Here is a 13,924-nt window from a genome sequence, read left to right on the forward strand (position 1 = left end):
AAACGTCCCAGGTGCGTGCACGCAGGCCCCCATGCATGACTCCCTCCCCTTCCCTCCGCAAACACTCACACACACATGCACACACCTGAATGAACAGTAGAAATAATAAGCACGTGAAGCGTCTTGCTGCTTTAGTTTTTACCTGTGTGCTGTCCATTGGTGTTGTGCGAGCAGATGGGGGGAATCAACGGCTGTTGATATGCTAATGAGGCCCTGTGCCAGTGTTATTACAGAGCTGCTCCAGCCCTCCACTTCCACCATTAGAGGGAGACCTCAGAGCGCAAGACAGACAGCAGCCCACAGCTTCAATAAAACTAGTTTTTCTGAGCGGGGAGCACAATTCAACTGAGTGAAAACAAGACGATACCTATACTCAATATCCACCTCAACAACCCATGAAAATGCTCTGGAAATTAACTGATAACATTAAATATGAAGACTGCGAGGTAAGAGGCTGCTTTTTTTTTATTTGTTCATTTTGATATTTCTATTTTGACAGGATAATTATTTAAGAGATATTTTGTATTGAATATATACAAATCTGATCATCGTTTGACAGCTGACAGTTAATACACTTAACTCCAAGATGAATTGCCTTTTATTTTTTTTCTAAAGATATTGGCACGTGTAATAATAATAATAATAATATTAAAAATAATAATAAGAATTATAATAATAATAATAATAATAATAACAAATTGAAGTAATTCATATTTTCCAAAATTATGAGAGTATTTTAGCTGCATCAATATAATTTGAATTGTGATTTGTTGTTTCATAATTTTTCATTGTAATTACACTTTAAAAAAAATATCCAATGACACGTGGAATCGGTGAAATAATAATACGCACTTACCATGCATTTGATAGAATACACACTTTGACGTGGGCACTCAGACAATCTGTTTTTATTTAGTGCTTAAATGTACCCCTCAGTTTTTAATTCCTCTGCTCTTTCACACGTTGGATTTTGCACGCACACAGCCTTGTGTGCACGCATGCATTGGTCTGCGCACTCTTTGAGTGATTGTTGTTACGGGACACAAAGTTTGGCAGTAATATTGTCGGCTTGGCGAGGAGTGGAGAAGCCAGTCGGACGTGTTTTCACCCGCGTCTTGAGGACAGGGACGAACCGGGAGCAGGAAAGAAACAAAACACAGGGTACCTCCGCGTTCGTGTTCGGTTGATTCGTTTAATTTACAAGGAAATGCTTCCCTGCTCCTGCAGAGGGTAAAAGGAAAAAAAAGTGTAATCGAAATCCGATCGAGGCCCCAGTGTTTGGGTATTTTAAAAGGCGTGATTTAGCAGGACGGGGGAGTGGAGCTGTTTTCGCCGCGCGTAAAAGTTAAGTCGGTGCGCCGGATCCAGCGGCCCTATCTGAGACTAAAGAGGATTTATTTCCCCCCGTCTTCCACCGTAAAAGTTAAAGTTAGCAGGATTTTGGAGTCGAAGAGGAATCGGTGGATTAATTTCGGTGGAAACAGAGGAGAGAGAAAGAGCGAGCGAGAGAGAGAGAGAGAGAGAGAAGGAGACCCATGGAGGACAGCTCGCTGTCGGAGTCTGAGGAGGAAAACAAAGGGACGAGCGGTAGAAATGAGCCGGTCGGGATGCCCGCAGCGGCGTCGTCTGCTGGATTTTCACCCAGTTCAGAGGTGCACATTGTTTCCTTCCATGGTTTCTCCTCCTGTCTGCGGTCCACTTCCCTCCATTCCTACGTCTTTCTTTCACTTTTGCGCTTTGGCCCTGGGACTCTTTTAAAACGCCCCCCTCCTCTCCTCTCCTCCTACTCCCTCTCTCTCTCTCTGATTCGTCAGACGAGAGTGAATATCCCTCTTTTTGTCTCTCTCTCTCTCTCCATTCCCTCCACACTCTCTCGCTCCCTCTTTCGCTCTCTCACTCCCTCCCTCCCTCTCTCTCTCACCATCTCTGATTAGATATACTGATTCCTCCTTTCAATGGACGTCATTTAAGCGCAGACTCCTGCCTTGAGTTGCGTCCTCCGCTTCACGCCAGATTTCCGACTATTCTTTCCTTATTATAAAGTATTTCTGCAATATTAATAGTCATGAATGCGTTCGATTAGGAGTCCAAGAGGGAGACGAAGAAGCGGCTCTATTGCTAATATGAGCTCGAGCGAGGGGACGGTAGCACTGTGATAGAAGCCCGGAGAAAACAGGGAGAACGAGGCTGGGGGTTTTTTTTTTGCCAAGAGAAACTTTTCCAGCCTAACCCACCAGCATCCGCCGAATATCTGCATTTTTAGACCCAAATGAAGGGCAGCGGGGAACTAACCGTTTATTTCTGATGGATTATCGTCCTGCAATTGAGGCACATATCTGACCGCCGGGGCCATCGTGATCTTGCAGGAGAGAAGAGTCTTTTGGGGGCTTTTTTTTGTTTTGTTTTGCTGTTTAATTCCCATTTGCTCGCCCACTTAAACACTTCGAGTGTTTTTGAACTGATTATTCTGTTGAATCGCACCAAAAAACAAGCGTAAAGATGTTAGTGCACAGTTTTTCCGCGATGGTAAGTTGCTGGAGCTTCACCGTGTTTGTCAAATACATTTTTTGTTCTTTGCTTCTTCTTACTACATATTTATTTGCCTTTTAATTTATTTTCTTTCTCGTGTATGCTATACAAAAGTGGTGGGCCGTCCTGCATAAATGAGAAAATCATAACAATACTCTTTAAATGTGGCTGTTTTGTTTGTTATCATATTTACTTTGGACTATGTATTATTATTTTAGTTAAAAACACGTGGGAAACAGAGGCGATGGATGCATTTATTTTAATTCCCGAGCAGAAATATCGACAAACTCAGATGAGACACACGGTCTGATTCTTGTAATCCTCTGTTGCCTCAGTGTACGCCTGCAGAGCTGAAATGACGAGAGAGAAATCCTTAATTTGCCCAGACCCCTCTCTCTCTCTCTTTTTTTTTTCTTTCTTTTTTTTTTTTTTTTTAGAAAAATACACTCAGACTAAAACAGTTTCTTCTCACTCTCTTCTACCAGGATCGTCACGACGGTACCAGCAATGGGACAGCCAGGCTACCTCAGCTGGGCGGCGTGGGCCAGAGTCCCTACACGAGCGCACCTCCACTCTCCCACACGCCGAACTCGGACTTCCAGCCTCCGTATTTCCCCCCGCCCTACCAGCCCATCTATCCGCAGTCTCAGGACCCTTACTCGCACGTCAACGACCCGTACTCCCTCAACTCCCTGCACGCCCAGCCGCAGCCGCAGCACCCGGGCTGGCCGGGCCAGCGGCAGAGCCAGGAGAGCGGCCTGCTGCACCAGCACCGCAGCCTGCCCCACCAGTTGTGCCGGGAGTACCGCAGGGAAGTGCTGCTGCCGTCCGGACACGGCATCGATTCCGGATTGTCGGACTCTATCCCTATCCATGGAATACCTCACTCTTTAGAAGATGTTCAGGTGAGGCAGCGTTTACCTGGGGGGGTCTTTATTACACACACAAAAAAAGGGGGAAAAAATACATCTTTCATTAACAGTCGACGCACCACGTTCCATTATTTTTTTTTAATTGATGCGATAATTAATACAATGATATTATTTTCGTTTAAAATGTATACATTTGGTTTTAGTATTTCATATTTCAACAGTACAATTCATATTGCTCGCGTTATTATAAATGTACTATGCTTTTTGATAGTAATAGTATTTGATGAAATGACAAAAGGTCCGTGCTTCTCACTGTAGCATTTATTGAAAAAATTAAATAAAGTAGAGAAGAATAAGAGCAGATATTTTTTCTGTCCAGAAATTATTTAAATCACTCAACTGCGATTTTGCATTATTTGTTTTATGAAATGCAGCTTTGAATTATTACATTTAAAACAATTCTACCAGATAAATTCGGTGGGGTTTTTTTTGTTCAATGTTATTACTCAAAATACATTGGATTAGATATATGAATACTGCCCGCTTTGTTTCTTCAACCTCCCCTTTATGCCTTTTGACTTTTATTTGATTTCTGTGATTTAAAAAAAGACCAAGCTCGCGCTCCTTTGTGAACAATAACACTATCAAGCAAGCGAACTGGAGGATTGGCTATAGTGTATTGAGTTAAGGTTTTTTTTTTTTTTTTTTAACTAAAGATGCATGATAAATGAGCTCTAAAATTGCCAATAGCCCTTGTTCTTATTGGGTGTATTCTTCCCAGTTTTTAATCAGAAACAAACACCAATAATCCTCTAATTAGTTCATAGGCCTTTAATAGGCTCCGCCGCCGTAATTACTATCCAATCTAGATTAGAAGTTTCCTTGTGAGTAGAACCAGTCTGAGGGCGAAATTAGGTCAGGATTATGGGGCGACACAGCTTCGTTATTTAAGTCTGAGTTTGTGATCCACTGTAGTCCGTCCATCAGAGGAACACTTCGTTGACAATAATAACAGGTATGGGCCTCGGGAGCCTCCATGTTAGGTGATTATTGCAGCTAATTGTGCCAGGCTTTTGTTCTTGCACAGTTTTCTGGGGTGCGTTCAATGACACGAGACCGTGGCTGTTATTTCATTTTTTTTTGTACATTGGAACTAAAACTTTTTTTTTTAATCCTTTTCTGCGTTTGTGTCATAGTCTGTTGAGGATCAAGGCATTCACATCCCCGACCAGACTGTAATTAAAAAAGGTAAGCAATTTCCTCTGAGATGTCGTGCATGTTTCTTCACCAGCATAGACTCCATACACACACACACACACACACACACACACACACACACACACACACACACACACACACACACACACACACACACACACACACACACACACACACACACACACACACACACACACACACACACACACACACACCATTCACCATTCTGCTCGAGAGAGCTCGATGCAATGCGGTAATGCCTGACTGATCCTAATACGCAGTAGCCTATTTTTCATTACATGGTTTCCAAGTGCATCAAACTGGCTGCACCTTTTTTTTTTCCACCCTCGTCTATGGAATTTACTGTCAGCGTTTCTGCGCAGCGGGGAGACGAGTGGAGCTGGTGGGCTTTGTGGGCCCCGCGCTATTGATGGCCAAAGATACAGGCCTGCAGACGATCCTGGCACTTCAGTGGTTGGAAGCCAATAGCTATAATCACGTAGCATGGCCAAATCTAAAATGGAAGTTGCATGGCGCTGGATGGCGCGCATGCAGGCCCCTGTGTGTGTGCAGGACAATTATCTGTCATTTAGAGAGGGAATCCAAACCCTCGCTGTGTCTTAATAATCTCTAAATGTAATCAGATTACTTTGGTGGATCTTGTCAATTTACATGGCTTCTACATTTTATTTATTTGCTGTCAAATTTTTAGTGGTTGATTTCGTTGATATTGTATTACAGGGTTTTTTTTGTTTTTTTTTGACCACGTTAAAAAACGTTTTGTCAGATCAGATTAAAATTGACTGGAGACGATGTGGGGCGATTTCGCCAATCCTCCGTTTTCTGTCTTCAGTCATGTCTTTTTTTCACCCCCCCACCCAATTCTTTCTTTTTTGAGTCCATCTGCATATCAACATGATAATTGGCTTCTTATATTAGTAATCTCAAGAGTTCGTTTAACTCCTATTGTCTCTATTAGGCTCCCTTGAGCCATTAATGTCACAAGTGATCTATCCAAAGGCGCACAGTCCCCTTTGTCTCCGGTTACTGCACACCAAAACGTTGTAAAGCCCAGCAGTGCTGAGTCCCCCCCGCAACCCCCCTGGTGTGAAATCACACACGGGCGACCGTGTTTTTGCAAGATACCGAGGATATGTCAAAATAGGTAGACTTTACCAAAATCTCTCGCTTGGTGTGGCGGCTTTGTGCGAGAGTCGAGTCACAGTGGTTCGCAAAAAAAATACACTGCCTCGGCGCAGAGACCCCGGATGGCTCATGGTGTCTTCTGCAAAGATATTTACTATTTAAATGACTGAACAACAGGTCACTGTCAATTTTTTGATTTTGTTTCAGATTTAAGCTACTGATCACACGTGCCAACATTATTAATATTACTATTATCACTATTATTATTATTACGACACAAAGGCTCCTATTTGTCAATTTCCCTGCATATCCTTGCTGCTGAGTGTGTCCACATGTGGTGCTAAACTCTAAATCCGGGGCCTAAATCCCCCCTTCATTTAGTTAAGGCTCTGCATTGCATGAAATTCACTAAGCACGGTCTCTCCCTCTAACTCTCTCTCTGTTTCACCCCTCCCTCCCTCTCCTCCATCCCTCTATCCCACCATCCCTCTCTTTCCCCGGCTATAGGTCCAGTGTCTTTATCCAAGAACAACAACATTTCTGCTATCCCCGTAAATAAGGACGGTCTTTTCGGAGGGGTGGTCAACCCCAACGAGGTGTTCTGCTCGGTTCCGGGTCGGCTGTCCCTCCTCAGCTCCACATCAAAGTACAAGGTCACGGTGGCAGAGGTGCAGAGACGCCTCTCGCCACCCGAGTGCCTCAACGCGTCTCTGCTGGGCGGGGTGCTGAGGAGGTGAGTGGGACTGGAGGGCTGCAAGATCTCCCTCTTTACCTGTGTGTGCGTGAACTCTCTCTTCTCCAATAATTTCTGCCTTTCTGTGAGCATGTAACTCGCCCTCTTCCTCGCTTCCTCTCTCTCTCTCTCTCTCTCTCTCTCTCTCTTTCTCTCCCCCTCTCTCTCTATCTCGCTCTCTCCCTCCCTCTCTCCTCTGTACCAAGAATAATTAAAATCGACCAACCATGACACCTAGCTCCCGCATTTAAAGCAGGAGGGGTCTGTTAAATTCCATATTAACTTCCCTAGCGCTCTCTCTCTCTCTCTCTCTCTCTCTCTCTCTCTCTCTCTGCCTCACTCCCTCACTCACTCCCTCACTCAAATTAATGTAGGCCTAGTCTGTTTCAAGCTCAGCTCTATAGGCCCAGTGAAGGCATTACACATGAAAACATTGGTCTCCAGTGAACTGTCTAGTGAAGTGCTGCAGACACACAGCCAGTAATAGCGCTGCCTATTAAGTAGGACTTTATTTATTCAGTTTGTACAGTATTAGTCTGCCACGAAAAGGCTGGGACTCCTTTAGTATTATTTATTGCTTGTGCCAGTGAGGAAAGGGGAGGTGGGTGAAGTTTACAGGGCAAAATAATTTTGTTCTTATCGGTATCAGCTGCTACAAAAAGAGCTGAACTGTGTTAGTGGTCGCAGGTTCCTGTGATGTAAACATCAGAATTCCATAAAAAAAAAATTCCTGTTCTCCGTGTCTTCAGATGTCTTTATGTTTAAATGAGTACTTGGTGCGCACAAAGAAATAAAAATCTTTACATGAGCAACGCTACAATGAATGTCTGCTTTCTCTCACTGTCACAGGGCCAAATCTAAGAATGGGGAAGATCCTTAAGGGAGAAGTTGGATAAAATCGGCTTGAATCTACCTGCGGGCAGACGCAAAGGCGGCCAACGTCACCTTGCTGACGTCACTAGTCGAAGGTAAGTCGCAAGCTCTAAATTCCATTCTCACTCTTGTTGCTCTCGCCCGATATCAGGTGCTTGTAAAGTGGACTCTCTCTCTCTCTCTCTCTCTCTCTCTCTCTCTCTCTCTCTCTCTCTCTCTGTGTGTTGGAAATCAGCATATGCGCTCATCCGTGTAATGTGGAACCGACTTTGCCTCGCAAGTAATAAAGCATGAAGGATGTGTGTGTGCGTGTGTGTGTGTGTGTGTGTGTGTGTGTGTGTGTGGTGTGTGTGAGAGAGAGAGAGAGAGCGAGAGAGAGAGAGAGAGAGAGAGAGAGAGAGAGAGAGAGAGAGATGAGAGAGAGAGAGAGAGAGAGAGAGAGTGGTGCTGGTGACTCTAGTGGCTTTGCAGCGTTGGCCTTCGCTTTCAGAAGCACACTTGCAGGTCCACGGCTGCCTAGTTTATACACTGGATTAATTTGTGTTGAAGTCCAGTTAATTATTGAGTGCTGCTTGTTTATTGGGCACCACTGAGCTGTTTCACCTCATGGATGAGAAGTCGATTGATTTATTAACCCTGCGTTGTTTCAAACGTTAATACAGTCTGGATATAGCACTACATGGCTGCATTTTGATGGTGACTTAATTCTTGCTGTAATAGCTTCCCCAGCTTTGGTTTTCTGTGAAGATTTTTTTTTTTATTGCATGCAAATGGCGTGGTGCTGACCTATTGGCAGCTATACGTTTTGGGCCTATTAAATAATAAATTAGTCAACTATGGTGCCGAAAAGATGCCTTTTACGCAACTGAATAAATCCATTTTGCTTGCAGAGTTGAACCCTATTATTCAGTGCGGTGGTATTTGGTGTGCTGTTGGTTTCCAAAGGTGAAAGCCCGAGATGGTTCATTGGTCTCCGTTAATCATTATTGCAGACGAGAACCAAATGCAATATTCATTGAGTTTCCCAGAAATCTGGTCCCGTATTGTAATGAGCCTGGAGAAATGTTTGATTGTGGGTAATAAGAGGGGTGGTGGCACGTGGGGGTGGGGTCGTGATGCCCGCAGATGGCGTAGAAACTCCGAGTTTTCTGAGCTGTCATTGTTTATGATTCGCTCTATTTTATGGCAAATAGTTGACTTGACTCAAGCTTTAATGCTAATTGGCGCATGCGTCCTTCCGGAGCAGAGGCTTATGGGCAGGAAGCCCCGCAGTAAGAACTCAACTGCTTCAGGAAATTAAAACCAAAGACGAGTCGGGGGGAGGAAAAAAAAAATCCAACAAGACAGGCGAGCTGAGACTCCGACGGAATGAAACCTGTAATTCTCATAGCTGAAGTGTGTGAAGGCAAAGTGAGATTTAGGTATAGCCCTTTAAAATTACTTCCCCATGCCTCTGTGATCTGCTGGACTTTCAATAATGCGCAGGCATTGGTAATCAATGACATGGTGTTAAGCATGACGCCCCGTCTATATTTCATATCCACTTATAGTTTCTCCTCCACATTCAGCCATTTCAGTGAAAGATATGGCGTATTGACAGCTCACGTGGCTGGTTTTTTTTCTCTTTATTTTTTTATTGCCAGTTTTTGCATCATATTTTTGTAATCGTCATTAAGGCTTCTGGGAATGCACAGGTGCCTTAACCGGCCTGTCTGTGCGCGTAAAGCGGCGGTGACGCTGCGTTCTCGTCCAAATCGTCACGTGTTCGTCCACGCACAGGAGGGCGAATCTCTCTGAATTTGATGTGACAATATTTAATAAAGCAAGCACATTCAAGCTCATCTCTCCCCCTCTTTCTTTCTCAGGCGAAGCGGTGCATCTTGCCAGGGATTTCGGTTATGTATGCGAGACCGAGTTTCCAGCCAAGGCAGTAGCTGAATATGTAAACCGTCAGCATTCCGACCCAAACGAACAAGTCCAAAGAAAAAACATGCTATTGGCCACGAAGTAAGTGCTATTATCACATTTCACTGTGTCTCACTAAATGCGTCCAATCTGTGCCAATGTTTGTGTGTGTGTGTGTGTGCTGTGTGTGTGTGTGTGTGTGTGTGTGTGTGTGTGTGTGTGTGTGTGTGTGTGTGTGTGTGTGTGTTGGCACGCAGATAAATTAATTGCACGCTATTTATTATAAGTGTTTTTAAAAATGTATGATATAATATTAATAAGAAATATAAAATACCTTTTTTTAATTTCAACTCACCCATTTTGTATATTGTTGCTGCGTTGTAATATGATGAATATTAATTGCAGTGCTCGATATATATATTGAAGTTGGTGTGTTGACTGGGCCTTTTGCTCGTTGCAGTCGAGTTTTGTTTACCGTGTGATTTCAGTGACACTGACACATCGCTGGTTTTCGTCCAGCGCTACCATTGGTGTTTACTATGCATTAACTAAAACGTGGGGATTCCTCACAAGGCATCGGGAGGCAGAGGCCAGCATTTAATATTGATGATGGGCTGCTATAATCAAACAGCTGTCAGCCATAACCGCTTATTACAGGCTTTTGGAGTGCTGTTAAGACACCATGAAATGCACAGCATGTCTGCTCCCATCCAACTTCTAAAGCTCAATTCCTTTTTTTTTTTTCAAGACTTAAAAATGCATTTTATATATAGTGGGTGTTTTTTTTTTTTTTTATAATATACCATAACAAATTGATTTTTCGGAATTATTTGATAATAAATAAATTCAAGGGTGTTCGTCAATATTACTGAAAAATATGTTCCACCTGTTTGTAGGTGCGGAACATTTTTTTCTTTTTCTTTGCCCATGTTACCCATAGAAACAAATAAGCTCAGTCAAGTAGATAAAAAAATGCGTTCAATTATGCTGAATGGACAGATTTGTTTTGCTCCAAAAGAAATTAATTTTGTCATTTTTATTACTTTTGTGTGTGTGGGGGGGGGGGGAGAAAAAAACATGTTTTTTGTTGTTTTAGTTTTAGTTAATTTATGCTCATTATGTCCCTTCCTTTCTGTCCTCAGGCAAGTCTGCAAAGAGTTTACGGACCTGCTGTCCCAGGACCGCTCGCCGCTGGGAAACTCGCGGCCACAGCCCATCCTCGAACCGGGAATCCAGAGCTGTTTGACCCACTTCAGTCTAATCTCTCACGGCTTCGGGACCCCGGCACTGTGCGCGGCCGTAACGGCCCTGCAGAACTATCTGACCGAGGCGATCAAAGCCATGGACAAAATGTACCTCAACAACAACCCCAACAGTCACTCAGATAACGGCACTAAAGGCGGAGACAAAGACGAGAAGCACAGAAAGTGATGTTTCCATCCCTCCTTCCACCGGGGGCCAGACCCCGGGGCCCTGCTCCTGCACCGACCCACACCCATCCGCCTGGCCCCGCCCCCCCGCCCAACCGATATAAATATTATAAATACCTTATAAATATTATTGATAAAGTTAAACGTGCCACTTCTTGATCTTGCGCGGTTTTACATGTTTTTTTTTTCTTTTTACATCCCACTTTGGATTCCAGGGGAGACGACGCAAGATCCTCCTCCTTTCTTCTTCTTCTTCTTCCTCCTCCTCCGACACCTTGAACCATATGAAATGTTATTTAAAAAAAAAAAAAAATATGAAAAGAAAAAAAAAGCTGCAGAGGAACAGCTCCAGGGAGAGGAAAAAGTAATGCCTCACCCAGAGGACTTTTTATGTACTCCCCTTATTTTTTATGAGCTGCAACGAAAAGGACTGAAATCCAGCGACCCCTCGATATCTCAATTTTACGATTGTGACAAAAACGAAGCTTAGAAGAGGACGAATTCTTATCAGTATTGTGAATAATAAACTTTAAAAACAAAGCGAAACCCCACAGATCTCCATGTCATGACTTCAGTTGTAGACTCTCTCTCACACACTTTCTCTCTCTCCAAGCGACCAACTTGAACTTTTTGAATTTCAACACGATTCGCGGTTATATAAGGGAATCAGTGTTCATGTATGTATATATTTATTTATGTGTAATTTAATGGGAATTGTAAATATGGTGCGTCTGTTGAAACTTCTTTTTTTTTTTTTTATTTATCTGGTGCCTCCTGTTTTAGTGGGTTTGAATATTCGGTTAGTTCTTCATGTGATTTTATGGTTCTTAGAAAACAGAAGTTTGGGGTGTTTTATTTCTCTGGGATATTTCAATTCAGCCCTCTTGTAGCATGTTGAGGCAACACTGAAGCAAGTGAACAAATTTAATAGAAATAAACTTCCATTTCTCTCTCTATATATATCATCCTTATTCAGTTTTTTTTTTTTTTATTTCGAGACAGAGCATAAGTGAGACCCCGAGGAGAAATGTTTAATTTTATTTTTTTGTGTTTCTATTTTCGTTTTATACAAGCTTTTATGTGTTGTGCCAATCAGAATACGTTTCACCTCTTGTTCTCTCCTTGAAGCACCATAAAAGCAATAAATGGAATATTGTCTTTTTTTCAATGTTCGAAGACATTCAAAAACATTTTTTGGGACCACCTGGTATCTTGTTATGTCCGATAATGTCTAAAATTGGAGGCGGTTTTAGCTGTATTGTATAGACATGTGCTGGCAATAGTTCCTATGCCTGTCAATGTATTATAGTCCTTTGTTGCCCAGAAAAAAATAAATATTTGATACGCTTCATCTCGATTTTTATTCATATCTTTTAATTTTTTATTCACTGCTTGACACACTCGGGTGTGTTTTTTTTTTCGTCTTGGTATTTTTTTCCCCTTTCTGAACGGCTTCAGTAATTGAGTTTAAGTCTCCCCTGACGATTGCTCCTTGCAAAAAGCAGCTGAACTCATTGTTTCCCTCAAGTATAATAAGAAAAAAAAAATCTTACTTTAAACTCCCTAGTTCAGAGCACAGGATCTTATGCAGGCCAAATGGCTCACAACAATGGATATATTCGCGTTTGAAGTGTGCAGCGCCACCCCTCCAGCTAAAACCCTCTGAGATGTATATAGGCCTGGTGTGCAATGTTTGGTTGTTATAGGTTATATTTGGCTCTCCCACCCCAGTTTTTTTTTTTTTCTGTGCTGGAGCCTTATTTAAAGGCATGCATCAAATATCTGTTATGTTGTTTGTCTCTAATCAATGAACAATCAGCTGCTGGGTTTAAAAAAAAAAAAGTATATTCATAATTGCAATATTTATTCTAACTGGTGTTTCGTCTACTTTTTATTTCGTTGTTTGGCTGAGTGGGTCGACAAATGTGGCTGTGATGGCAAATCTGATGCTGGCCTTTGCTTCGGTGCCGCAGAGAGCAGGTCGTTGCATAACATTTGAGTTGAGTTTGATTGTGTATTGATGGCGTGCAGCACCTATATAGCCCGGAATCAATCTCGTCTGGAGCGTGCATCAGTCTGGTGATATATGCATCTTGGTATCGTTCCCTGTTTTCCTTATTTCACTGTCTGGTAACCATGCAGTTTAAAATATTGTAACACTGGGAGATATGGGTGACTCCCCCTCCTATATACTCCATTTCCTCCTTCCTCCTCCTTCCTCCAATCTCCTCAGCAGCCGTATTTATTATCTGCATGATTTTCGGGCCTTGGTTTAATTCTGAGGCAGTTGTTTTGCAGGAGGGTGAATGAAGCCTAACTGTACATGTCCTTGGCATAATTGCAATGCACAGTGCTGGAGCAGGTGAAGCGAGGCATTGTCTGTCAGGCCCTGTTTTTGTTGGCTCAGTCCTCAGATTGTGTGTGGGATCCTGTCCTCAGGCACAATAGCTCACTCATAAAGGGGAGAGACTACCCGGCTGCTCCTGCTATGGTGGATGTGAGGCGGGAATAGCATAAATAGTCACTTTAAGGGAAAACAATCGTATTAAAACAGCATTCATTGGTATTAGTGGCGGGGAAAAAAGGAAGCCCCTCGCGTGTGTCATTAATGCTAATGTTATTTAATAAATTTATCGGGGTTTGCTTGAATGAAAACAGGTTTTTTGAGGGTGAAACAAACGCATTAGAAATAGTTGCAGCTGTGACAAAGGCGGATATTTGTGTGCATTATTAGTAAAAGATGAGGAGGATTGCGAGGCCTATAATTATGTCTTTCTGTGTAATAGAATTGAGTGTTGAAGAAACTCCAAATCCCTTTGTAAGCCGTTTGTTTACTTTGATACCAGCGTACAATTTGCATACCTTTTTAGTACAGAATTGTAATTTTACCTAATTTGATCTCAAACAGGTAGAACTAGTTTCCACAAATGCCTCAAAGCAAAAGTCATTTGCAAAAAGAGAATAAAAGAGGGCTGAAATTTGAAGAGCCAGTCAGCAATACCCAGCTGAATTTGGATAATTCAATCCATAACTGCTGCTTGTCTCAACTAAACCAATTACAGCTGATTCTCGTATAGTAATTAATAAGTGTGAGGCCTGTTGTTATCAAATATTCCAGAGACAGTGCGAGACAAAATACATACTGGAGGTTACACTGATAACTTTGTGTGATAACACGTCTTCTGCTCAGGGAAGAAGTTGCTCTTTATTTCTATTTA

The 13,924-nt window shown here is 42.6% G+C and overlaps 1 protein-coding gene across 1 annotated transcript; it reads left to right on the plus strand.

Moving 5' to 3' along the window:
- Nucleotides 1-2,095: 2,095 nt before the first annotated feature.
- Nucleotides 2,096-12,024, plus strand: tfap2a (transcription factor AP-2 alpha). The gene is given in 9 exon segments (XM_080515441.1): nucleotides 2,096-2,526; nucleotides 3,015-3,434; nucleotides 4,598-4,649; nucleotides 6,273-6,498; nucleotides 7,348-7,361; nucleotides 7,364-7,425; nucleotides 7,427-7,466; nucleotides 9,237-9,378; nucleotides 10,419-12,024. Coding segments are annotated over 9 exon segments (1,272 nt in total). The 5' UTR covers nucleotides 2,096-2,499; the 3' UTR covers nucleotides 10,708-12,024.
- The last annotated feature ends 1,900 nt before the right edge of the window (nucleotides 12,025-13,924 follow it).

Source organism: Blennius ocellaris, assembly GCF_963422515.1.
Source record: "Blennius ocellaris genome assembly, chromosome: 19".
Classification (NCBI taxonomy): domain Eukaryota; kingdom Metazoa; phylum Chordata; class Actinopteri; order Blenniiformes; family Blenniidae; genus Blennius; species Blennius ocellaris.